The following is a 26,130-nucleotide window of genomic DNA, read 5'->3' as shown; positions in this document are numbered from 1 at the left end:
ATGGATGTTCTTGTGCTTGGTCTGTTGAATCTTATCATTTCTTATGGTACACTTATTTCATGTGCTTTCTACTAGGAAAGAGCCAAATTATGCTATAGCTTTTTGATGATTTTTTATTTCCTTTTTTTTTTCCTTTTTAATGTAATCTGCTTTAGAGTCTTGTTTAAAATGGGGTGTTTTATTTAATTAGTTTGTATTCATATTACATTCACTCTCCATAGTTATCCCAGGCAAAATTTAAGGAACAGCCCACAAGGGATTTCCAATTCTTAATTGGAATCACTTTTTTTTCCAAGGATGTTTGATTCTAAGTATTTACTTTGCTTTCTTTCATCTGGTATCTTTCCAGTTGATGTTGTTTGCTTAGTTACTGTTTGGCTAAATTATCCACAGCTAGTTTATTTCAGTAGTCATGCCTGGGAAGTTTTGCAATTCCTTGCTGCTTTGCAGCCTCTCACTGAGCTCCTGTTGAATCTTTTACTGAAGTACTCAGAAGTGACTTCAGTGCAAATGCAGTTGTGCTCTATTGTTTTGACAGTTGGGCTCTACAGAGAGTATATTTCCCTCTTTCCTGAGGTAATCACACAGTTGATGTTCAGAGTATCAGCCAGTTGAAGACAGATACCTTCACCTGACCCCTGGCAGGTATTTACATTCCCAGCTGGTTATCACTGCATCGAATCAAAAATTCTACTAGAAAAGTACCCAGTCTTCATTTCAAGATATCAGGTGATAGGCTGCAGTGGTTTCCTGGATAAATTATTCCAATGGCTGATTACCCTCGCTAATTTCTTATCTCCATCTGTCTGGCCTGGCTCCTAACCACAAAGTCTTGCTACAAGTTTTCATGTCAGGTTGACATGAAAGCCTGTTGCTGCCAGGATGACACATTCCAGCTAAAAGATGGTCTGTTGTACTGCAAGGCCATGGCTGTTAGCTGTGCTGAACTCTTCCTTCTGGGAAGAGGCAGCTGTGGAGCTGGAGTCTGCGTGATCAGCATGGTTTAGAGCAGTGATGGAGGGTGCCTGGCCTGGTGTCTCTGTGCAGGCAGGGCTTCCTGGGAACTGTGATTGAATAACTCTGTTGCTTGGAGCTGGGCTTCACATGATGAGCAGCCCAGCACAACAGGATGCTGCTGAAGGAACGATCCAGTTCTCATCCAGTCCTGACTGCAGGCTCCTGCCGCTTCCCTGGGATTAGCTCTGGTGACCAAGTGATCAGTCCAGTCACTGCTCCAACTGAATATTAACCTCCCTCCCTAAAGAAAAAAAGTATAGAAGTTGGATTAGCCTGCCTTGTGGCCAGAGAGATTGCTGAAGAAGTGTAGCGTGACACTGCACATGAGAAATGTGGTGAGGGACCACCTCTTCCAACAGCAGAATTAGATGCCAGAGGGAATCACACATTTAGTTCCTACATTTCTGTGCTTGGATAAACAGGCTGTGGTTGCACAAATCCTCTCAGCTGGCACTGCTGTTGAAAGAAGCCGTCGTGCCTTCCTGTTGTCATCTCTACTGGTTCTTTGGTGCAGTTTGTTGTGGGACCATACATGCACCTCTACCACCAGGAGAGAAAGGACAGAGGATAGAACTCCTTTTGGCAAGGTGAAGAGTTGGTGAAACTAGGAGTTGTCACAAGCATGCCTTACCTTTAAATCTTCATAGAAGGCAGTGTATCTTTTTGCCTTCCCTCTGCAGCTGATGTATGAGAGCAGCTGCCCTGATTTACTCAGTAGTGCGGATTAACTCTGTTGTGTGGCTTGGGAGAACTGGGTTTACCCAGGACTGGGTTTAGGTCAGCTGCTTTTATGTCTTTGGTCAAGAAGCGTGTGTTGAAATTTGTTGTGTGGGAAAGAGCATTTAGTGTAAGAAGAAGGTCTGAGCCTTGGCTGTGACACACTGCTTCCTATGAAGGGTTCAGTGGTGCAGAAAAGTTCTAAGTTAATGCATTCATGCATTCTAGATGTGAGTTCTCAGTGCTGAGCAATGGGGGGTGCCCTTTTGGGAAAGCTTCGTTAATCTTGTCTTTTCCATTAACAAGTGACTCCAGCTTTCTTGCCCTTTGAGTAGAATTGGTTTACTGAGACAAAATCCATTCCCCATCTATTATTTTAGACACCATTCCTTCAAGAACACTGCAGATGAGGAACAGAGCCTGTGGTGGGGACTTGTTTTGACCTCATGTTGGGGGGGTTGGATTAAAAGCAAGGTGAAGTCAGAAGAAGAAATTCTCATGAATTAGTACAAGTTCAGTGCAAGGTCAGGGAGAGGGCTATTGGTTTTGATAGTGGGAAAAATTTAGAAGAGGGGAGGTGATTACCATGACATGTGTACAAATGTACATAGATAAACAGACACACATATGTAAATGTATACAAAATAGAGGGTGTTCTGATGCTAGGAGAGGTTGAGGAGGAGTGGCTGAAGAAACTGTAATTGGATAGCACACAAGGAGGGAACCGAGATGGGAGGAAGCACAGGAACCTGCTGCTGGGAGAATACTGCATTAAAGCAGAGATGGCCATAAATTCCCTTCCTGAAAACATATCCTTTTTGCAGTGTCACAGAGAAGTGTGTGACATTTGGACTCCAAACCACCTTTTTGTGATCTCAGATTGAACACCCAGCTGCAGGCAGGGGCTCAGTGTGTGAGATTGACTGTGCATGGCCTTGCTGGTGCTCAGAGTCATTAAGCACTGGGGTTCCTAATGCTGATCATATACAGAAATTCCCATATCTCCACCAGTGGGATCCACTAGCTGGGTGATCCCCTCCATGGGCAGAGCAGAGCTGTGCACTGGTGAGCAGACCCAGCCTTGCACAGGGTGTGACTGGAGGAGGTGAGGGGAGGGAAAACTCCTGCTTCATCACCAAATCCAGCAGTAGAGTTTATGAATCCAAAATACACTCCTCTGGAGGCAGGGGAGGGGATTAGGATCCTGGTCATGTTAGGGCATGATTTGTTCAGGTTGCAGAAGCCCAGGGATAATCAGGGGACAGAGTGTGGGTTACAAGGCGACTTGTAACTAGTTGGACATGATCCCTGTTCACATCTGCCACAAAGTGGCTGCCATGGCTACACTTTCATATTCACTGGATAATAGAAATAGGTGCACAAAGCAGTCTTAAGCTAACACAAAGGCCACTGCTGGGAGGACTAGAAGAAGATGCTTTGCCTCTGATCTTGCTGGGCAGCTGCAAAAAATCAGGATGTGTAAGCTATATGGTATGTGTGCTTTACACTCACCTTTACAGGTGTAATGATCTAAAATGCCTACAAAGATTGTTTGATTAGCTTAAATCTTACTTGGGCCCTTAAATCTTCACTACAGATTGCTGTCTGATATGAGGGGCTCGTGGAAACTTGGAAAGAGTAGATGGGAAGATTATAGCTTTCACAGGAAAAAGATACCATACCAGTGCCTATAGCAAAGCTCTGATGCTGTAGCATCAGATGTCTTTAGTGGGTCTGGGCTCCAGGCTAAATCCTTGGATTAAGCCTGAGTTTAGATGCAGAAGTTTTGTTGTAGGTATTCCATAGTGCAGGCATCCAAGGGTAACTCTAGACTGAAATGTAATCCATCTGCAACATTTGATTGTTGCAAGAAGACCTCAGTCTTCTTTCTGAGGTGCTCCAAGATCACAGTCTGGTTTTACAGGTGAGGGCTGCCAGGCTGCTGGTGAAGTTGTGAAGGTGCAGTGTGTCTATTTCCATTCTGTTGCTGGATTTAGGGGAGAAAGGGTGTTCTGAGTATGCTGCCAGCTCTTCAGGACGGGAGTAGTGCACAGTATTTAGAACAGTGAGGATTCAGTCCTGATGGTTGGTATGGCTCATGGCTCAAGTAACTCTTCTCATTGTTTGTTCTCTTTTTCTGTGACTTACTTTGCACATGAAGATATTTCAGGCTTGAGTCTGGCTACAATAAAGTTGGTAGATCTTAGAGTGCTTTGAGAATGCTGCACTTTTCTTTCCTTTCTCTACTCCTCCCCACAAGACTGTACAATATCCTGAGTTGGAAGGCACCCACAAGGATCACTGAAGTCCAACTCTGAGGTAAGGTGTTTTCTCCTGGAAAGGCACGTCCCAGGTACAGGTAAGGAGAATTTCAGGATGGGCAAGGCGGGGAGCACTGGCAAGGCTGCAGTACAGTACACAACCTGGTTGTGACTCTGTGCTGTGACAAACCGTGGGGCAGAGAGAGGATGCTGTGGGGAGACAGGCAAAGGGAAGTGGGACCATCCCATATTTTTACAACAAATTACAGGTTGTGGCATGCTTTCTGAAATGTGCAAATGATTGAGGAAGATGGGTTTACCCCTCCAAGTCACACAGTAATTTCTTAATAGCAACTGGTGATGTGTATAGGGATTACATGACTGTATGTCACTCTCTTCTCATCCCTGAGCACAGCTGGGAAGAGGGAATATTCTATCAGGGCATGCGGGGAAGGCTGAAAGGGAGGCTGTAGGGTGTGTTCCTGTAGGCACAGGGTGAACACTGCTTGTTTTGGTGCCATCTGGGAAGGCAGTCATCCTCTCGCATCACTCCTGCCGTTCACCTTGTCTTCTGCCCCTGCATAATGAATAAACTGAGCCGTTTCATTTCGGAGAGGGCAGAGAGAGGAAGATGAGCAATTTGGAGGTATGCTGGAGCAATGAAATGTGCTTTATCCTGGAAGAGCAAGGCCAGGCATGCAAGTTATGTCATTCTGTCACAAGGCAGGGTCAGGGCTGTGAAAAGCAGCTAAAAATTGTGTCTCTGCATCTAGAAGAATCATGACAGCTGAATTGCCCAGTGGGTGTTATCCAGATGAACGACAGACACTTCTTCCTTTGTTCTCTACCAGTGTCATTTTTGTCATTTTTGTCTATCTAGTTGCTGAGTGGGTGATAACAGTGATATCAGACATGAAAATAAGCATCTGAGTATAAAAGGGGAAAGATGAATTGATTCTGACTCTGATAGTCATAGCAGATGACTTTAGAAGAGACCAGAACAAGAAAAGGTGAGATGTGCTGCATTGTGTATGCAGTGCTAAGTGGCATGATCAGAAATCTCATGTTCAGCAAGGCAGTATGGAAGCAAATCTGCCCTGAAATGTATCATAACTGCATTTTACTAGAATGTCGCCTTTGAAAGCTTAATTTAAAAGGTGGCATTGTAAAAGGTTTTGTTGTGTTGATAAAAAGAGTGAACAAAGTGCACTGAAAGGTGAAAAAAAGGTATTAACTGATGTGGGAGACAAATACAGAAGTGTCAGGCAAAGCACATGCAAAAACACCAGCTTGGTTTTAAACTATGGTTTGGTAGAGAAATACAGTTTTGTGTTTAATGGGAGCAAGAAATAACTAATGCTCTCTGTCCTAAGTTCATAAAATTGATGGAAGTGGAGAAGGGGTCTATCTAATAGACATATCTATTAGATATGTCTATTAGAATGTGAATATCTGACATGTGTGAGATTATGGGAGTGGGGATTTCATTGACTGGGCAGTGAGACTCCTCCAGTACAAGTGCAATACAGAATGAGCCAAAACAACTAAGTATGTACCCTACATGGTGGGAAAAATCTTTATTATTTGTAGTAAACAACTTTGCATCACAAAAGGAAAATATCTTAGTAATGTGTTTTGTTATCTGGAAGAACTTGGAGGCAAAAAAGACATGGAAAGAAAGAACAGAGTGAGCAGCTGATGTATTTTTGTTGGGGAAAGGATTGCTTAAATAAGACTTTGCTTATGGTTGCAATCAGATATGGGGTTTATAACAGGCCTTTGCATATTCAGTACACTGAGCAGCCACTCCCTGCCTAATCCTCAGAGTATGGCTGGGAGGCAGGAGGGTTTACAATTACCCCAACTGCACAGATGACCCTCAGACAGGCAGAAACTGCTGCAAAGAGCTAGAATACAGAATTGGAAATTCTGCTGGATGGGGCCATTCTTGGTTGCCCTAAAAATATGCCAAAACCAGTTACAATCCAAGTCTTCTGTAGAGACTCTTATTGAATGACTGCAGTGGGGCACTGTAAGAAGGAGAGCCCCTGGTATCCTAATGTGTGTTCCCCTTCCAGCCTGGATTATGTTACTGGTGATAACAGCTATCCTTTGTGGGCCCCACTGGCTTGAAATTTCTAGTGACTGCACCCATGTTTAACTGCTCATAAGCCCTAGCCGTGAGGAGAGGCAAGACTTAAAACAGCAGTGTGCATCTTTGCCACCTTCTGTTAGGACAAGTGCAGGAATAGCCAAAAGTTTGGAATGTTCAGGTATTCCCCATGTTTGCATCAAAAACAGCAATGCTGCTTGTCCTGCTGTGGGGATACTGTAACTGCACCTTCACTGGCACAAGTGGAAGAGGTGAGGTGCTTGCTTCAGTAATGGGCCGCAAAGATTTGTGCTGAAAGCTGGGTTCCTCAGGTGCATCAGTCTGGCAGAGGTTAGACCAAATTTTCCGTACAGGAACGTGTTTGGGGAGAGGACTCCAAGAAGGAGAGCTCTGGCTCTTCGCTCTTTCTTGGGCATGATCTGCTGACAATCCCACCTCTTCCCCTTTCAGGCTTTCTATTGCTCTTAGCTTTCCCAAACCACAGTGGTCACACCACATCATATTCTTTGCTGTTACGTCCAGTGATTATTTTTTTTTAAGCAGAGCAAACCATTTTGCCCCATCCCAGGTCCAATGAACTCCTTTAGGTGACTGAAGGAACTCTGCTGCATCTCATTGACCTTGGCAGAGATGGGACATTTATGTGTTTATTTATGCCCTGCTGATCAAAGCATGTTGCAGGTAATGGGAAGGCGAAGGAGCCAAGTCTCTGATTTCATTTGCCTGGTGCTTATAGTTTCCCGGGGGAAGTCTCTCATGGATGGGAAGGTATGCACCAGTCCAATTAGAATATGCCATGCATGCCTGTATAGGCCGGGGGACGAGAGGACTTGGCATTTCTCAGACAGAGCTCTCGTTTTGTCACCATGTCATAGAAAAGGTGAAGGAAATTTTATCGGCTCGACTTTACAGTTATTCACAGGCCACTGTTAAGTTGCCTCATCCTCTGATTTCTCATTGCCACACTGAATTCAGGAGCTTGGGGTGAATTTGAGGCACACAGACCTTATTTTACTCCCAAGCATTGCCATCTGATAAGGTGGGACCTGGGAGGGGAAAGAGAAGTGGTGTTACATGCCACAGGGCTGAGCAAAAGGAAGCCGTAGGCCAGTCGAGAGAGAGTTGATGTCTTCAAAGACTCCCAAAGGGTAATCTTAGGATCCTGATTGCTCAGCTAATATCTGAAGATCATGATGCCAGCAAGGAGTGCAGTCTTAGATAATCTGGAAGGGTGGTGGTGGGAAAGGGGCTGTGCCCCCTCATTCATATGCAGAAAAATGAAAATAGAGGGGAGGAAGGATAAAAATATCTCTAGTTTTCCTTATGCATTGAAACTTGTTTAATTATCAAAATGGGAAAAATATTTTAATTAATGCATCAAAGAAATGTTAGTAATATTTCTGAGCTGGTATAAAATTAAAATTAATGCTTTAAATTAATCCACACTTGGAGGTGTACTGCTCTACCTTTTTCTTTTTTTTTTTTTAATTTTTATAATATGCTGTGTTAATGACGGTATTAGGAACTAATGCTAAATCTTAACTACAACATCTATGGGCTATAATTACTACCATAAACCGTGAAATAAGGTAGTACTAATTGGTAAAGCTGCATATAAAAAGTATTTTCTAAGACTGATGTATATCAATAACAGCATTTAAACCCCTGATTTATACAACTTTTCACAGCCTGATCTGAAAGACAAGGTCACAAGAGTGTCTTTCCCTTCCCTTCCCTTCCGATTATTTCCCTGCTAAACTTTGCAGGTGATTTGAGATTTCCAGGGCTTTTTCTGAGGATCTCCTACATGTTGTTACTTATTTTCAGAATTGGTCACAAGGGCTGTCTCCTAATTCACCTCTTTTCCATGCAACATCCCCTCAGAGCCAGCCCTTTCCTATGGGAAGAAGGCTGGCTGTGGGTTCACCGGAGTGGCACAGTCAGTGGCAATAAGGAGACAAGGAAACATACAACCATAAAAACAATCACTCATTTGGAAATGGTTGTGGATCCAATTAGAATATCCTGCTTCCCCTGGTGCCTGCCTCTCACCTGGGAGGGCAGCAGACATATTCCTAGCAGAGGGCCAGGACTGAGTGTGTAAAACCCCCCTGCTCTGCTGCTGCTGGTGTGTGTAGGCTGCCAAGGGAGCACCTGGCTCTGTGTGTGGAGTGCTTGGCAGTCACACACGGAGAGACACCTACGCTGGAGTGGCAGGGACTGGTCTGTGGATCCTGGGTGTGGTTGAACCAGAACATAGGGCTAAGTCCAGGTTTCTGCTTTCCTCCTTCTGCTTTGCTGCCCAGTCCTGTGTTCTTGTCCTCTTGTGCAGCTTGTACAGCTGCTTTGGGGTCCCAGCACATGGAGGACATGGGCCTGCTGGATGGAGGACTTCTGCTATGAAGACATGCTGAGGGAGTTGGGATTGTTCAGCCTGGAGAAGAGAAGGCTTTGGGGTGACCTCATTGTGGCCTTCCAGTGCCTGAAGGGAGCCTATTGGAGAGATGGAGAGAGATTCTTGATAAGGGCCTGGAGTGACAGGACAAGGTGGGATGGCTTCTAACTGGCAGTAGGTTTACTTGGGGTATTAGGAAGAAATTCTTCCCTGTGAGGGTGGTTATGCCCTGGCACAGACTGCCCAGAGAAGCTGTGGCTGCCCCATCCCTGGCAGTGTTCCAGGCCAGGTTGGATGGGGCTGGAAGGGGGACGGTGTCCCTGCCCATGGCAGAGGGTGGGAATGAGATGGGCTTTAAAGACTCTTCCTACCCAAACCACTCTCTGATTCCATATATAACTACTGCAGGGAGCTGATAAAATTTACCTTTACTACTTATCTTTTCTCCTGTGTCATACCTTTATGGCTGCTCACATCACTCTGCTCCAGGGTTGTTGTTTTTTTTGGCTTGACAGCTCCCTGGGATGGCTCATACATGGTCATGTGTGCACTGGCACGAGGGAGATGTTGGTAGAAACTTGGATGCATAGTAAATTGGTCTGTTCTGGATTTCAGGTGTTCTGGATTTTCAGGGTTCCATGTCAGGTCTTAATGGAGATTTATTAAGATCCAAGTGGTGTTGGATAGTTTGTACAGTCAGCAGCAGAAGGAATTGAAGAAACTCTTCTTTTCCTTTTTTTCATTTTTTTTAAAGGAATGGAGTATAAACAAATGAACTTTGCAGGATATCTGCAAATACCTAAATTGGGCCTGACAAATTTGATTATTCATCTTTGTTAACCCAGTTATATCACAGTGTATTTCACTGCCCTTTTTTTAGTTTCTGGTAGCTCATGTAACTCACTGCATCAGGCCTAAATAGGCTACATTGTTATGAGTCCCAACCTTTGAAAAATAGAGATCAGGCAGAGAGGGAATGGGGAGTCCTTAGTTACGAATAAAGGTTTAGGATTAAGAAATTAAGATGAACCCAGACAGTGAGATTTAATTGTTGAGTCATACTTAATTTTTCTGGCCTTTTCCATACCCATTAAAGGCTATACATCCATTTTTTTCTTAATTGTAAGCCAAAACCCTCACCTAATCATATGATTCTAGGAAGTGGGACTGTATGAGAAACAGAAAATGTTGTGATGTGCACAATAAAGACTTGTATGGCCAACTGGCACAGTTGGCCATACAAGTCTTAGACCGTGAGGAACAACGAGTTTTCCATGTGTTTGCATTAGTACCTTCCTATTCAGCACCCACACAATTCCTGTGGCTTTGGGTGTGTGAAGCTATTTTACCACGAGGGAGAGGGGTCCCCGCTGTTGCTTTCCCACGTTTACATTTCTTATGACATTTTATTTATATTTAATACTTTTTGCTTCCAATACCAAACTTGTCTCGTGGTAGCTTCTTCAATCTAAAGACACCAGTTAAATTTCCAAGAAAAAAATGGTTTGTTCCCTGAGAAGCTGGGTTAGAGGAGGGTTGTACCAAAACCTGTTTTTCCCACATACATCCCTACATCTCTTTTGGATGGATGTTTTTTTCTTTCTTTAGCTACAGTTTTCAGTACAAAACTCCATCAATGCTACAGTATTGCCAAGTATTTTTGTGATTTGATCGTGATACAAATCTCATAACTTTTTAAAATAAATCTCATTGCTGGAGTCATAAGGTAATTAAAACTGATATGGGGAGTTAAGGCTGAAAACATGCATTCTGAGGGCACAACACAAGGATAAATGTGTGGTTTTGTTGTTGTGGTTGTTATCTCATGGGACTCTGAATCCAACAATTTTTTATTTTTCTCTCCAATTGATGGTACAGTATTGAAGCCAGAAAATGACAGTTTTCTGCTGTTGTTATGGCTGATGATAGTGTACTATCACTTCCATGGAAAGTGCAGTTTTATGGGTATTTTAGCATTTTTTTTAGTTGCATAGGATGTGCTTTACCTATTGATACAAAAGCAGGATTTTGCCAGTATATTTATGGCTGGGTATATATCAATGTTTAGCTTGTCAGTCATCCCACACTACTAAAATGTTCCAGCTTTATTTTCTGTGGGACTCTGACAGCTACCAGAAATTTGACAATTTTCCAGATGGAACTTGATCTGGCTGTGAAAGAGGTTATATCACGTGTTTGCATCAGACAGGATAACTTTGAAGGGCCTCTCTGCAGGGCAGGACAGTTTGTCCCAGTTCACTTTGCTCAATATTGTTCATTCTTATCTGCCTGTAGCTTAACTGTGCTCAGAACAGGTACAGGTTACACAAATGGCTCCAGTGTGAAGACTGGGCAAGGCCAAGCTTTCAAGTGTGTTTCCAGGTCCTTTGATGTCTTAAGGGCATTTGCATCTGTCAGAATGGTTTGGTGCAAATATGAGCCTTCTTTAATCTGAGACTCAAAAACAACAGTGTGGGATTCCGGCTCACACATCCATAGTGTAGTGAGAGACTCTGAGATTTCTGCCTCTAACTGGAGAATCTGTCCCATGAAAGTCTTGAATCATCTTGCTCAAAGAGGAACTGAGAACTCTTGGGGTTCATGGCAGACATGCCATTTAGGAATGTGTACAGCATGCTGCTAGCAGCCACCTCTGCATAAAATGTCATGGGGAAAGTAATTTGGGAAGTTCTTGCCTCCTTTTATGCTCCAGATGTTTCTATCACTTGTGTCTCCATCCCCAGAGTTTGTGGAGAGACCTGAACAGAGCAACTTGCAGTGACTCAATACATTACTTCCACTGTGGGAATTCTGCTGTTCACCAAGTAGTGTCAATTATCTTTCTACTGAGCTCTAGTAGTGAGAATCACACACTATTCTTGTTTACTCTCATATTAGAAAACTGCAGAATATCGAGGCTTACCCATTACTTTTATGAATATAAACTTAACCTCTGCTTAGAGTGAACTGGGTTTTTTGCTTTACAGGTGACCCCATTTTACCTTAAGAATTAATCACTTTTATTGCATCTCTGGGAAGTGCAATGTACAATCCAAGCCACATTCTTCACTTGCTGTTTGCCAAATGTTCAGTAGCAATTTCCAAGATGAAATAGATGAAATTGTGTTCAACCCAAAATTATGTTTCTCTGACACTTTTTTTTTTGTTAGCATTAAGTATTTTAATTTACTTAAATAGCAACCAATGTAAGAAAAGTATGGAAAAGTATCCTTTTTTTTCCCCCTCAGTTAGTGAGTCATTAGATAATTAATAGGCTCAGTGTATCTTGAGTGTGCCTATGACGAGTGAAAGCTGCAGCTGGGTGTGTTGAAACTCCCTGCACTGGTGTGACTGGGAGGTCTCACCTGTGTTTCTCAAGCTTCAGTAGCAGCTCAGATGCATTTTCCAGGAGATCAGGTGCTTTTGGCAGCTGTGTTTTGTTCTCCCCTGCCTAAGACACCTGAGGCAACTCCTGGTTCCCAGAACATTACCAGCACTGTGTAGCACAGCAGTAGACTCTACATTATTTTGCTATTTTAGATCATCTTACTTTCCTTTTAAGTCTTTTCCTTCAGCAAGCTCCTTCTACTCTCTATGCCCTCAAGCTGACTCCACATGACATTTTTTCCCTCCTTCCTTCTTATCTCTAGCACCCTGTGTTATCTCTTCCTGAGCTCAAGAGTTTTGACCCCCCTCCTTCACCTCCCTTGATGGGTTGTACAGTGATAGAGCAGCCCAGGCTGGTGTGTGAAGATTGGTGACTGTTTCTTTGCAGAGGAATATGTGCAGTGGGAATCTCTCACATGGACATGCAGCTGAGGAAGCCAGCCTAAGCATGGCAGGACTAGCTGAGGAAATACAAAAATTGAGGCTTGTGGCAGGGCAGGCTTTGTGTTCAGTTTCCTGGGTGTCTCACCAAACTGAAGTCCAGTGTGTGGCTTCCTGGGAGAGATGGTGCTGTCCTGCACACTGAGCTCTGGATTTTGGAAGGAGAAAGGCTGGCTCTGAGCTGATTCAAATCATAGAATGATAAGGAGTTGGAAGTGACCTTAAAGATCACCTGGTCCCAAACCCATCTGCTGTGGGCAGGGACTCTTTCCAATATCCCACGTTGCTCAGAGTCCCATCCAACCTGTCCTGGAACACTGCCAGGGATGGGGCAGCCACAATCTCTCTGGGCAACCTGTTCCAGAATCTCACCACCCTGACAGGAAAGAATTCCTTCCTAATATCTAACCTAAATTTCCCCTCTTTCAGCTTCTTGTAAAGTGTACCTGAACTGTGTGACCAAGATGATTAAACCAAACTGAGATAGCAGGAAAAGGCTCAGGGCAGCCTTGTTGTTTTTTGGGTGGGTGTTAGAGCCAAACACAAAACTCTTTCCTGCCTGAGCTGCAGTCCTTAAAGCCAGCTTTGGCATTTCTACACCACGTTGTGGCTGCACTAGCAAGGATAAACCCTGGGGACTACTTGGGAAACCCTTTGTTTCAATGAGAAAAAGGGTGTCCTCACCCATGCCGCTCAAACATTGTCGTGAACGCCTTTCTCCTCTCACTGCCAGAAGCTCATGGCTGCAGCTGGGCCGGAGCAGCTCCATCCCCACGTCACAGGGCAGGACTTTCTCTGCTGGGAGCGTGTTCGCAGCAGTCTGGGCATGTGGGCTGCTCCATGGCCCGTGGCAGCGGAGGCAGGATGGGGAGTGGGGCCGAGGGCGGCCGGGCGGCACCTGGCACCATGTGGGGAGGGCCAAGGTGGCAGGCAGAAAGCTCAATTTCTCCCCACTTTTGGAGGAGGAAGATCTTGTGGCTCCACTTGTGTGTAGCCTTGTTCCTGGCTAGCCAAAGGGCTTGTCTGTGCTTGATAGTACTTGTTACTGCTCCTTTCTTGTTTGTTGGAGGAGGGGGGGAGGGAAAGTGAGGTACTTTCTATTTAAAACCAGAAGTGTTTGTCATCTCTGTTCAGGTGAATTAACCCACAGTGGAAGGAAGTATGACATTTACGTTGCCTTTTGTAATCTGGGAAAGCTGTGGATGGATCGTGCCCTTATACTTTCACTGCTGTCCTTTTCTTGCTCACCAGGCCACCTCCTTCACCATTCTCCTCTCAGATTTTGTGCCTGTGACTGCAGCAGGACCAAGCATTGCCCTTCTGTTTTTGTGCTGGCATGTGGCCAACTGCTCCCTCTCACTGTTCCAGCTTGGAGGAGTTCTGTGCTCCCAGAATCACCTAAAAGCTGAGTGCATGGGAGCTGAAGTCTGGTGTTTCTAGGCCCTCTCTAGAGAAGAGCTTGAGTGTCTTTATCTCAACAGGGAACATCGGTTTACCTTGTTTCACAGACAGAGCATATGACGAGTGATGGCCAGCTGATCATCTGATGCAGTGAGAGATGTGAAAGATCAGTAAGCCCCAAAAGGGGAAACAGTGAATTATCTTTGAGAGTTTGTATATCCTGCCTAGTGGCAGAGGCTAGATAGGTCCTGTGTGCTGCTCTGTCACATTATTGGCTCTGCTGAAAATGCTAATTGAAAGTTTGCTATGGGTAGCTGAGCTCCTGGGGGTCTCCTGGGCCCTCTTCTGATGGAGCAGACCTGCATTGGGAGTTTAACATGACTATGCTCCACAGGCACTCTCTTCTGGGTAATTACTGGGCTCTTGTACATAGCTGCTCTGCATATGAAGACTACAGGTGCTGCCAGTCTTGTTTTATTATTTCCCCTTCCATCTCCATGAAATCTTTATTGCAGACATGTGTCTTCTACTATGGTGTACCCAGCCTTTGACCGGGAAGTTAACAGTTTCCCTGGTGAAATGCATGTCCTCCCCTTGTGTCTCTGCAGAAAGTTTGCCTGCTCCTTCTCCTGCCTCACTTCTCAAAGCTCCTCTTGCTCTCCCTGAGGTGCGCAAGACACCTGGCAGTACTAAGATAAGACAAATCTGACTTGGCAGCTTCCAGTGTTGATGTGCTGTGTACCTCCCTGTACCCTGCCTCCCAGTATCATCATGGAACTGCTCCAAATGCGGAGTTAAACTTGTCCTTTCGCCTGTCCAAATCCCTTGCAACAGAGCCATGGAGATGGAAACTAGCATTTTGAGCTTAATAAGAGGAAATTCAGGGCTGTGTATATCTATGAAACAGCACAGTGAGCAGGAGTTCTTCCCCTGACAAAGTGTGGGCTTGAGCTTGAGCACTTTACTATTCAGATCTTTATGAGCCATCCTACATTTAGTAATAGTAAACCTTCCTTAGCCAGCAGCTTATGTCTCCCTAAATAGTCTCTCTGCTCTTGGGGAGCCTGTTTTCGAAGACTGTCTGTATTAGGTGTGAGAAGTAGTACTTTTCTAGGCTTGGAGCTGAGTAGACTCAAGTGGGGTAGCCAGGAGAGCCAAGAGCAGTGTAGTACAAGAGGGATCTGATGTGGAACCTTTGAAAAGACAGTTTAGCAGTATCCAGGTAGTTTAGTAGCAGCTGTCAGCAGCTGGAAACTCCGTAGGAATTCCCTGAATGGACATACCTCTTTGAAACAAACAGGTTGTTAAAATCACAGCTATTACAACTACTCGGTGCTTGGGAGGAACAATCCAAATTTCTGAAAAACCCTGGTTTTGGCCTGGTTTTGTAAGAAAGACTGTATTTTCACTATAAACAAAAATTAAAGATTACATGAGAAAAAACACACAGGAAGTAGTTAGCTGATGAGTTAACTCAATTAGCTAACTCAATTCTTTTCCTAATGTTTTTTTGAATTGAGGTTGTTCAGCCTGGAGAAGGGAAGGCGCCAGGGAGACCTCATTTCAGCCTTCCAGCCTTCCAGATACATGTAAAAAGTAGCTGTCCCTATTTCTAAACACCAAGGGGTGTTTAGAAATAGTGAGAGCTACTTTTTACATGGGCGGGTAGTCACAGGACAAGGGGGTTATGTTTTAAACCAAAAGAGGAGAGATTTAGATATGATACTGGGAAGAAATCCTTTAATATGAGGGTGGAAGGCACTGGTACAAGTTGCCCAGAGAAGCTGTGGCTGCTCCATCCCTGGAAATGTTCAAGGCCATGTTTTGCTCAGGAGCTTTGAGCGACCTTGGATAGTGGAAGGTGCCCATGCCGGGGGTTGGATCTGGGTGACCTTTGATGCCCCTTCCAACCCAAACCATTCTGTGATGACAATACAATTCTGTGATGAAGGTGTATAAAATGCTTCAGTTCTAATTCCAGAGCATGCACTCCTTGCCTTCAGAGCAGGTGTTTTGTTTCACTTGATGTAAGGCAAAACAGAAGCTAAACCAACTTTCAGGCCAGGCGTGCCCTGGCCGTGGAGCTAACTGGGACAATTAGTTCAGATGTAATTATGCCCTTACTGCTTTTACTTTCTGTGTGGGATCAGAGGTTGGTACTTGTGACTACAGAGCCACTCTAGCACAAGGAAATCACCGTAGAAGAAAAGAGAGGCAGCCACAGCAGTTTGTCTCTTTCTCAGGTTTTTTCCAGGTAAGGATTGTGGGTCATGGTAGAAGACAGAGAGGTAAAAGTGGTGAATCATATTTTTCTGTCCTTTTCACAGACATACCCCAAATGTGCATTCCCTAGTGCTTTGTCATGTCTGAACTTCAAATTCAATAGTTGATGGGAAATTCCACTATATCCTTTGGGAAACTGTCCAGCAATCCTGAGATGGGTTTTTTCTTTTCCTTTTCCCCTCCCTAAAAGAGTAGACTAAATGATGATGTAGTTTCTCTCTAGTCTATAGATTAGTCCACACACACCAGAGCTACTCCTCTCAACCCATGTGGTTTACAGCTTTCAAATATCTTGTGTCTTGTGTCATATACTAGTTACCTGTTAATCTAATTTGTATTTCCTATGTTTTGTTAATTAATTTCTATGATCATTTGCAATGAATTTCAGACCTACACAGAGATCTGCAAAGAGAGCCATCAGCTCCAAAGAACAGGCAAAATCAGAGAGAACTTTTAAACTCGGCTAGAAGAGGCCAGTAGTATTTGTCCACCTTGCCCCATGAAAATCAATGGAGATTTTTGAAAATTTTCTTGTTCTCTGGATGCCTTCTGGTACCCCCTTTTGAGTGTGAGATAACCAGCCATGGCCACCACTTTCCATAAGTTGCCCTGTGGCTATTGCATGGAGCTCAGCATCTCTGCTCTTCGACCAGTCACTTTCTGCATTTGCATGTGAAACTAAAAAGACACCCCACTAAAAAGTGAGGTTATTTTGGTATTACTCTCATCTTCAAGCTTACATGTGGTGTTTGCCTATTCTCAGTCTTTGTGTTTGTTTCCCAGCTCTTATCACCCACTAGGTATGTGGTGTGTGTTTTGGTTTTTATCAGCTGCAGTAGAAGCAGTGAATTAGATCCATGTATCATTGTGAAGTAGTAACAGAAAAATTCATTTTTCTTCAGCAGGATGTGTCACTAATGGAGTCTGAAGAAACCAGTGAGGGAGGTACCACTCCCCCAGGAGCCAGCAGGATCACTGGGGAAGCCTGGGATTCTTCAGCCGTGGAAGGAGAGTATCATGCCACTCATATAGCAGCCGAAATGAGCACCAGCCCATCTAACTCTGCAAAGGGACCAGAGCTCAGCACACCCAAGGACTTCCTTGCTGCTCCAGGGAAAGCAGCAGAGATGCTGGGCAGACCCTCTAACTCTATGCAGAAAGTGCCAGCAGGACTGGAAAAAGGCCAAAGGGATACAGAGCCCCAAAAGGGACTCTCAGAACTGGAAGAAGAAATGCTTATAGAGGAGGGTGGACTGGATTATTCTCTGAAACTTAGGCAATTGGAACTGGTTGACCTGGAAAGCAACCAGGGCCCTTCCTCTCACAGCAGAGTCCAGGATGAGCCAGCCCCTGGCAGCCCAGTCCTGCAGGCTGTGAAGCTCAGCACTGAGTTTCCTCAGTGCCAAGCAGGACGGGCTTTTCATGGCTCAGACCCTCAGGCCCAGGAAATGAAATCCCCTTTGGCTGATGTCATTGCCTCTCAGAGGGACACACCTAAGTGCTTTTTAGTGTGCAAAACTGTTTCAGAAGGACATTATAAGGCTGAACCCTTTCTGGGTAATATCTTGAAGGACTCTTTGCAGGAGGTTGATGCTGGTGCAGAGCAGGAGCAAAGCACCAAAAAGTTGGCACCAGCACCTGATGAGCAGCTTACCTCAGAGGGAGCAGTAGAAGACACAGCTAAACCTTACACTTCTGAAGATGTTCAGGAAAGCTTAAGAGCACCCCAGGGTTTGGAAAAGAATACAGAATCTTCCTCTTCCCATCAGCTGACTTCCACCTTAACATGTGACAGCCAAATGAGTTCACTACAAGCAGAAGGAAACAACTCATCTGGTGAAACAGGGAATACCATGATGGTCAAAGACCAGGGAATGGTTCCTAAAAAGAACTCATCTGATTCCAAATGCTTTCATCTAGAAGATGATCACAGAAAAACTGAGGGCAGACCTGCCCCTTCAACAAAGAGTGCTTTCCAAGGAAAGAGTAATTCTAAAAGGACAGAGGAAGTGAATGCTTCATGGCATAAGGAGCCAGCTTGGAAGGAGGCAGTGTCTGAACTTCAACAAGAAGAGGAGGAGGAAGAGTGCAAAGAGCAGAATTTGCTGGAAGAAGGCAAACCTTTGGAACTCAAAGATCAGAAAAACAAGCAAAATGAGCAGGAACAACTGCAAAGGGAAGAGCTCAGACTGGGGGAAGAGCTGAATCTAGAGGCTTTATCATCAGCTTTTGGGTCAGAGATACCTTCTGTTCCCAGGCGTAATGTGGATGTGTGTGGTTTGGAGTATGCTTCCTTGTCTGAGCAAACAGGATCAGTACTTCTTCCTAGGGAACCTGTCTCTGTGGATCAGCATCCTGGTGAGAATGTGCTGCTGAAAGCGCATGTCACAGAAGCAGGTTCTGGATGTCAGCCACCTGCTGTCGGCCCTCTGTCCTCAAATAATCAGAACCCAGGGGGGGAAACTCCACACATGTGCCATGTTTCTGACCAAGCAGAAGACCTGGAGGACTCTGGCCGCTTTTCCATCGGTGGTCAGGATATTGGAGAAGCTCACTGGGATGATAAGACACGACTGGGCAGGGAGAATGAGCACAGTGATGATCATGGAAAAGCTGTCCAGAGGTTTGATAAAAGAGATGCATCACTCTGTGGAGGGGTGACGACACCTTTTAGAGCAGAGAACCCAGAGGCTCTTGTTCCAGCATACCCTTCCTCTGGTACCAGTAACTTGGAGCCACCTGATCACCTAGATCTTCATCCTATAACAGGAAAAGCTGAGCTTTGGGACTTCATTCCAGCTTCCCCCTCAGAGATCACCTCAGCTGTGTCAGCATCTGTTCCAGAGCAGGATGGTGGCAGAATAGCCTCTCTGACCTCTGAGCACTGTCCTGACACCAGCCTGAACAAGCTGCCAGACTCTGCAGGGAAACCACCCAAACAAGCTGCTCCTGCACAAGAGTGGAACCCAACACCAGCAGAAACTGCTGTTGTAAGGACAGATGCAAGGGAGGCCAAGACTTCTCATGAACTCCTTACTTCTGAGGAAAGCTTTCATGAGGACCTTAGTGGCCCATCTTCTTTCCCTGTAATGTACACTAGCTCCCTTCCTCCACAAGGGGGTTTTCCTGGAGATAGGAGGTCTATGGCTAGTATTGCAGGACCTCTGGAAGTATCCCAAACACCAGGAAGGACTTCCACTCCCCTGATCCACCCAGAGACAATTCAGCAAATCTCTCCCCAAAAAAGTGCCATTATACAAGGAAAAGAAATAGCAGCAGATGTGGATCGTAAAGCACAAGTGCCTTTATTTGATGAGCCTGACTGCAGTTTATACCAAAAAGAGCCTGGATCCAGAATTTCCAGTGTCCTGAGCACCCTAACTTGGCCCTCCGAAGATGATACGGTCCTTGCTGTGAACCAGCAGGGACAACCTCTGTACCCTGTGTCCCACTCAAGCCTACCTCTGGTGTCTGAGCCTGATGCCAAACAGCTTCCTCATCCTCCTTCCCATGTCCAAAGGCCCAGTCAAGCTCAAGCCCCTGCACTCCACGCAAATCACCTTGTTTCACCTCCAGTCCCTGAAGGTCACCAGCTGCTGGCTCCTGAACTGCACTCCAGGCTCACCCTCAGCTGTGGGATGGATGATGGTAAGCTGGGAGCCATTCACCCTGCTCCAAGCCGTCCTCTCCAGACTGCCACCTCTGCATTTGATACCAACTCCGTGGCCTCTGCTTCTGATGGAGAAAGTCTAGCAGAGAGAGATGACTTTGTTCCAGTGAGTGGAGTGTGGGATCTTGGTGACTCAGGTCCCCATGATACAGAGACTTCTGATGACTCAGGGGTCAGTTTGCTGACCAAAAGCTTTTTGGCTCTTGGAAACGAAATGTTGGTTGGCTGCTCTGACAATAGCCCTGAAACAGCAGATCACGACATGGATATAGAGAGTGGAAAATCCTCACCTGACCACCCTTCTTGGCCCTCGTTGGAAGGCCTGATAACATCCCCAGACTCCAAAAGCAGAGAGTCTGCACAGCTCCTTCCAATGCTTGCATTCACCAATCCTATTCACTTCCTCCGGCTCAGCACTCCATCACTGCTAACCACCAGAACAACCTGCCAGGACAAGGAGCTGCAATGGGAGCAGCCCACAGGTAGCTTCGGTGGGGACACAAAGAACATCCAGGCTTCACTGGCAGTCACAGAGAAAACAGAAGGTGAGAGGAGAGTCAGGCAAGGGCTGGAAGGAGGAGAACACCAGCCAAAGGAAGAAAAGGTCAAACATGCACCCTTGGAAAAATCATCTAGCTGGCCAGACAAAAAAACTATTGGGGTAGCTATGCAGGACCCAGCAGGCAATCAAGAAAACCCAATTAAAAGCCGAGTAAAAACCAAGGACTGGCACCGTCAGGGCCTGAAGAGGATGTCAGTACCACCAGACATCTTGCAGCGTGAGTCCTCTCTTCCATTTCCCTTCCTTCTTCCTCCCTCCAACTTAGAACAGTTATCAAGAAGTAGGATTAAATTAAATAAACAATATGATGGAGAGGCATGACAGTAGAGAGCTTAGCATGGCTCTTGTGCCTTTCTGGTGATATTTCTTGCTCCAGCCCTACAGCCCTCTCCTATCCTGCCCCAAGCTTCCCTTTTCAGCTGTCCCCTCTTTCCTCTCTGCTGTCCTCTGTATCCTGCTTGTTCCCTTGAGTGATGCATCCTTGAGGGATGCACTCTGGCGCTCAGTCTCCCCATGCCACACTAATACCTGCTACAATAAACTTATTTCATGGATTCCTGAGGCAATAAAGAAGATCCATGCACACACCCTCAGTAGCCCATATTTCTTATCAGTTGTTTATTTGCTGCCTCCCCTTATTTTGCAACTGGCACTTTTAGGTTCCCACTTGGCCTTTTAAAAAAGATTATATTCCTGTGAGCGCAGGATTTAAGAGTACAGATAAGAAGGGAAATTTGTCAAACCCAAGGTCTCAGCTTGCACAGAAGTCAAATCACTGATGTCACAAGTGGAAAACATGCATCTTCTGTACTACAGCTCATTCAGCAGTACTTGCTATCAGGATGTATATATGTTCTTTACTATACCTTACATTACTTCTTTTAATAATTACTTCATTTTAGCTCTTGCTTTAGTCTATTTTTGAAGCTCTGAAACATGCTGTATTTTTGGCACAGGGGAAAAGGAGGGGGGTATGGAAGGGTGTAAAAGGTTTGGAAGAACTTGAATCTCAAGATTTGTTAATGTGTTTGACCTGTAATTTCTTGATTCCAAATTTTAAAATATTTAAGGCAATAGTACTGTCTTTCCCCTTATCCATAACTGCAGCTCAGTCTTTGGACTTTCTTCCTTTTTCTGCTTCCAGTTATTTCAGATTTAGAATTTCTTCACACCTTATTTGATTAAATCCCTCACAAATCAAAAGGACTTCTCCAGTTTTACACTTTGGCTCCACTGATCTGATGCCTGGCCTTAGTAGCTGAAAGTGTTAGGACAGCACCAAACAAGGCACACAGGCAATTCTTTACTTGCATAACTGGAGAGGGAAGCTCTTAGAGTTACTGTTGCTGCCTAAAATATCAGCCTTTTTCTTTATGTGAAAAGTAAATGTGGCTAACAGATGTAAAGTGTAAGTAATGTCAAGAATTATTAAAACTAGAATGTTTCTGACCCAGAAATAAATGCCACAAGGGCACCTGTACTCCAATTCAACACTGCGACTTAGGTGGGGCATAGGTAAGTGGTATCTGTGCGTCATTTGGATTGTAGATTAAGTCTAAAAATTGACTGATGTGTTTACTTTCCAATTGCCTTCTATGCAGAGGTTTCTTCTGTTCCTTCAGAGGAGGAAGCTCACAAGGCACACAGGGAACCACCAGTCATCTCAGAAACAGTTATAATGAGGTGAGTCTCTCAAAGATTCTTAGAATTTGCCCCAATCCCTGTGAAGCACAGAAGCCTCCGTTGTTTCTGAGTTACCAAAGATGATGATAAGGAGTGGAAAACTTTAATTAAATGCCATAGGCCTATGTTTCAGTCTATGCTCTCTTGAAGAGGTCCTACAGCAACAGAGGTATTTCTGTGCCTTCAGGACAGCCATTCCATTAAGCCAAACTTTTCCCTTTGTGTCAAGTAAAGCTTGTGGAGCTTGAGCTTGTTGGAAAATAAGAGGTCCCTGTTGTGACAGAGCAGTTTCTAAGGTTTGGATAAGCCTTCTCTGGTGCTGTGCCCTTTGTTCACTCTGTGTTTTGAAACCCTTATTCCTTGGCAGAGAGAAGAAATCTGCAGACACAACAGAGAACTTCAAGCGCCGGCACTCCAAACTAATCAACTCCTGTAAGTACCTCCTGCCTGGGGTGCTGTGGCAGTCCCCTCTCCACCAGTATCTTTCACCCTTGCAGTGAGCACAAAGGAGAGGGACTTCTGCCACGTGGTGGTTGTGAGGATGTAGTGTTAGAGAGCAGGGAAGGCAGTACACTCTGGAATCCTGCAGTAACTCAGGCAGCTGAGGAGCTTTGCTTGAATTTGGCTGTCCCAGTCTGGGGCAGAGTTTTGTCCAAGTTGAAGCAGAGGGTGAGTTGCTACTACAGAAAAGAAAAATGTATGTGTTTTTCTCCACAGCAAGATTACTGTATCAGGAGTACAGTGATGTGGCTCTGAACAAGGCCATCCAAAGCCAGAAGAGAGTGGATTATCCAGAGGATATAGAGTCAAGTTTCCCAAGTTCCCCGAGGCTACGGAGGAAAGTGCTGTCTCCCCAGGACTCATATTTGCAACGTCTGTCAGTCTCATCTAATGCATCCCTCTGGCAGGACATCCCCATGATACGGGGCAGCAGAATACTGCTTAACATGTCCCATGAGGAACAGAGGCTGCAAGAGGTATGGGGCAGATGTGGCAAAGTAAATGGGTGGTCTTGTAGTCAAGAAAGAGTCTCTGGAAGGAGGGTTAAAGCAGAGAGCAAAATCTGTGATGTGGGAATGCAGGTAGTTGAGGCAGAGGTCACTTCTACTCCTGGAAGCAGCATGGGGTATGAAGTAGAGCAATGCTGAAGTGCTGAATTTTAGAGAAAAGCAGCACTGAAGGACAGACTGTGCACTGTGTAAATAACTCCAAGTAAACAGACATGGGGAAAAGTGAGAACATGATAAGGAGTTTTGAGTATGCTCAATGCAAAAGGGTGTGTAAAAGTAGAAGACTTGCAGCATTCTCCCATACATAAGCTTGTGAGAAATGCTAATAAAACCACAGTAAATTCTATTTTCTGTAGTAGAATATGAGTTTAGCAAATTGACCTGTGTGAGCTGCAGGGCTGAGAGGAGACCTGGAGATGTGTGGATTCAGCACAATGGTACTCAGAGAAATTGGGTAAAGAAAATGAGAGGATCTGAGAAGTGGACAGGAGGACTCAGAGAAAGAGGTGAAAACAACAGCATGGGAAAAGGTTTGTGGTATGGATGCTGGACTTTATAGAAGCTTGTGAAAGTGGTGTTGAGGGGAAATAAAATGTAAAATGAGAGCAAGTAGCTATTTTTAAGTCATAACACAAGTCTGTTTCTTAAAGAAAGTCTGTAAGTGCATACTTGCCCTTCCTTTCTAAAGCCTCTCTTCTCTAATTACACACTCCTTGCAAGATGTGCTGGGAGGTTTTCCTGCTTTGCCACGTTTCCTCTCTGTAAGATTCCTCACAGACTTGCGCAGTGTACTGATGCTGTGCTCCCTTGTTTTCTCTCCCAAGGCCAAGTTTGAGCTGATAATATCTGAGGCTTCCTACCTACGCAGTTTGAATGTGGCAGTGGATCACTTCCAGCGCTCGGCAGAGCTCCAGGCGATGCTAACCAACCAGGAGCGCCAGTGGCTCTTCTCCCGGCTCTCCGATGTGCGTGATGTCAGTGCCAGGTGAGACGTGGCCCTTTGCTTCCAGGTCTAACAGGCACATGGTGCTTCCATCAGGAATGTTTCTCACTCCTCTTCTGCACTGTTCAATGGAGATACAGCACCTAGTGATGACACACCAACACTGCCTGGAAAGGAATATTCACCTTTTTAGGTGAATTCTGGTGTTAAATCCCAGATATTATAGCTCAGTTGTGCACAGAGCTCACTGCAGGGGATCAAAATGGTAATGTAGCCTTGTGCTACTGCTTTCAACTACAATTAAACTTGACTAACTAGACCTCAACCCAAACCAGCTCCTGCCAAATACAAGACAAAAGGGGCAGCTGCATTAGCCCTGATGAAAAGCGGGGTAAAAAAGGAAAAACAGTAAGTTACAACCATCACTTGGCAGAAACTAATGTGAATCAATAGAGCGTAGTTCATGAAATGTGGACATGACCCCACATGCAAGGAATCCTGTATGTTGTAGGATTTTGTTTTGCTTTTCCTCCTGCAAGGCTTGACTACATAAGTTACTAAGCTGGTAAGGTTTGCTGCTACCTTTTCCATTTCTACTAGCAAGATTATTCTGGTGAGGTCTTAGTTTTCAGCTGTTTCCTGACCATGCCTGTAGAAGCATGACCTCTCAAGAATAGAGGTCTTTTGCCTCTGCTTTTTCCTTGCTGATACAAAGCCCTATCATTATCCTCAAAGCCCTATTGTCATTATCCAGACATTACACTCTCCCTAGAACTAAAGAGCTGTTTTGTGCTTGTGGGGGCTGTCAGGGTTTTAGAAGACTAAATGACACTGATATTTCCCTCTCCTTTCTTGGCACCACATCCATGTGCTGCAGTTTCCTCTTTGACTTGGAGGAAAAATTTGAAGAGGACATATTCACCTTCCGTGTGTGTGACGTGGCTCTGAAGCATGCCCCTGACTTCCGCCGGGTGTATCTGCCATATGTGACAAACCAGACATATCAGGAGCAAACCTTCCAGAGACTACTGTAAGTTTTTCTCATTTGCTGCACCCTTCTCCCCCTTACTTCCATGAATAGCTTCCTACTCTTTCAAACGATGGGCAATACTGCAGGAAAAGGCTGTTGAGTAGTGCTCTTGCTACACCCCCCAGAAGAACCTTCCTCAGTTCAATGGCATTTGGGACAGCAGGACAGAGCTCCTGCAGGCTTCTGTCCCATAGCATTGGGGAGAAAAATAATATGTAATATCTGATCTTGTTGCAGGCTGTTCTCTGTCTGCCCTCTACTGAAGAGAGCAAAAATGACCATCCTGGATAATGGTTTTCAGTCTTGATCACTGAGAACCAGAGTGCAAATCACCACTGTCCCCATGAAAGGAGCACTGCTGATAGAGGGAGTTGAAATGTAGATGTTACTTCTGGCTTTTACTCCAGAGAGCTGTGGAAAGAGGATAGAGATAACAACAGCTGTACTGTCATCCTGTAGCTGTTAGAAACCCGTAGTTGCTCTTCAGTAGCAGAGTGGTGAAGTTTCTTGACATTTCTTGGCCCAGGGACAAAACCTGACTGTCGGGAGTACTCCAGCATTCCCTGATACTAGGAAGGTTATTTATTTACTCTGATGCCTGGATGTCTTTTTTTTCTTTGCCACTCCCACAGAAATGGAAATGCAGGGTTCCAGCAAGTCCTGGAGAGACTGGAAAGTGATCCAGTGTGCCAGCGCCTCTCGCTTAAATCCTTCCTCATCCTCCCCTTCCAGCGCATCACTCGACTCAAACTCCTCCTACAGGTAACTGTGGTGATTCTCTGCCTTCCCTCAAGTTTCCCTCAAGCTGTGTTTGGAAGCAGCTGAGAGAGTTGGGAAAGGGGCTCAGCCTGGAGAAAAGGAGGCTCAGGGGGGACCTTGTGTCTCTGCACAACTCCCTGACAGGAGGGTGCAGCTGGCAGGAGGTTAGGCTCTGCTCCCAGGGAACAAGTGACAGGGCAAGACGAAAAGGCCTCAAGCTGTATTAGGGAAGGTTCAGGTTGGACATCAGGAGGAATTTCTTCCCAGAAAGAGTTGGGAGGTGTTGGGTTGGGGGCTGCCCGGAGACATGATGCAGTCCCCATCCCTGGAGGTGTTCAGGAAATGATGGATGTGGCACTGTGTGAGGCATTGCTATTTGTGAATCATTTAGGGCTTTGTTGTGACACTACTTTAATTGTACCCCAAGAAAGAGTTAATGGAGTCTTCTCAGAACATGC

General features: G+C 45.1%; 1 protein-coding gene across 8 annotated transcripts in view; it reads left to right on the top strand.

Moving 5' to 3' along the window:
• ARHGEF5 (Rho guanine nucleotide exchange factor 5) overlaps nt 1-26,130 on the top strand; it is a 33,321-nt gene that overhangs the window by 1,803 nt on the left and 5,388 nt on the right. For 2 of the 8 annotated variants that reach the window (XM_077178444.1, XM_077178443.1), the window contains exons 2-9: nt 16,404-16,487; nt 16,921-20,464; nt 21,849-21,930; nt 22,298-22,362; nt 22,648-22,907; nt 23,765-23,925; nt 24,761-24,913; nt 25,546-25,675. In XM_077178444.1, coding sequence (XP_077034559.1) covers nt 16,933-20,464; nt 21,849-21,930; nt 22,298-22,362; nt 22,648-22,907; nt 23,765-23,925; nt 24,761-24,913; nt 25,546-25,675 — 4,383 coding nt within the window. In that variant the 5' untranslated portion in view covers nt 16,404-16,487; nt 16,921-16,932. Of the gene's footprint in view, nt 1-3; nt 20,465-21,848; nt 21,931-22,297; nt 22,363-22,647; nt 22,908-23,764; nt 23,926-24,760; nt 24,914-25,545; nt 25,676-26,130 lie in introns of those variants that run through there. The other 6 variants (XM_077178442.1, XM_077178439.1, XM_077178441.1 and 3 more) reach the window with 5 other exon arrangements.

The sequence above is a fragment of the Agelaius phoeniceus genome, chromosome 5, assembly GCF_051311805.1.
Source record: "Agelaius phoeniceus isolate bAgePho1 chromosome 5, bAgePho1.hap1, whole genome shotgun sequence".
NCBI lineage: Eukaryota > Metazoa > Chordata > Aves > Passeriformes > Icteridae > Agelaius > Agelaius phoeniceus.
The sequence above is the reverse complement of the archived record's forward strand: the minus strand, read 5'-3'. Positions and strand labels throughout refer to the sequence as shown.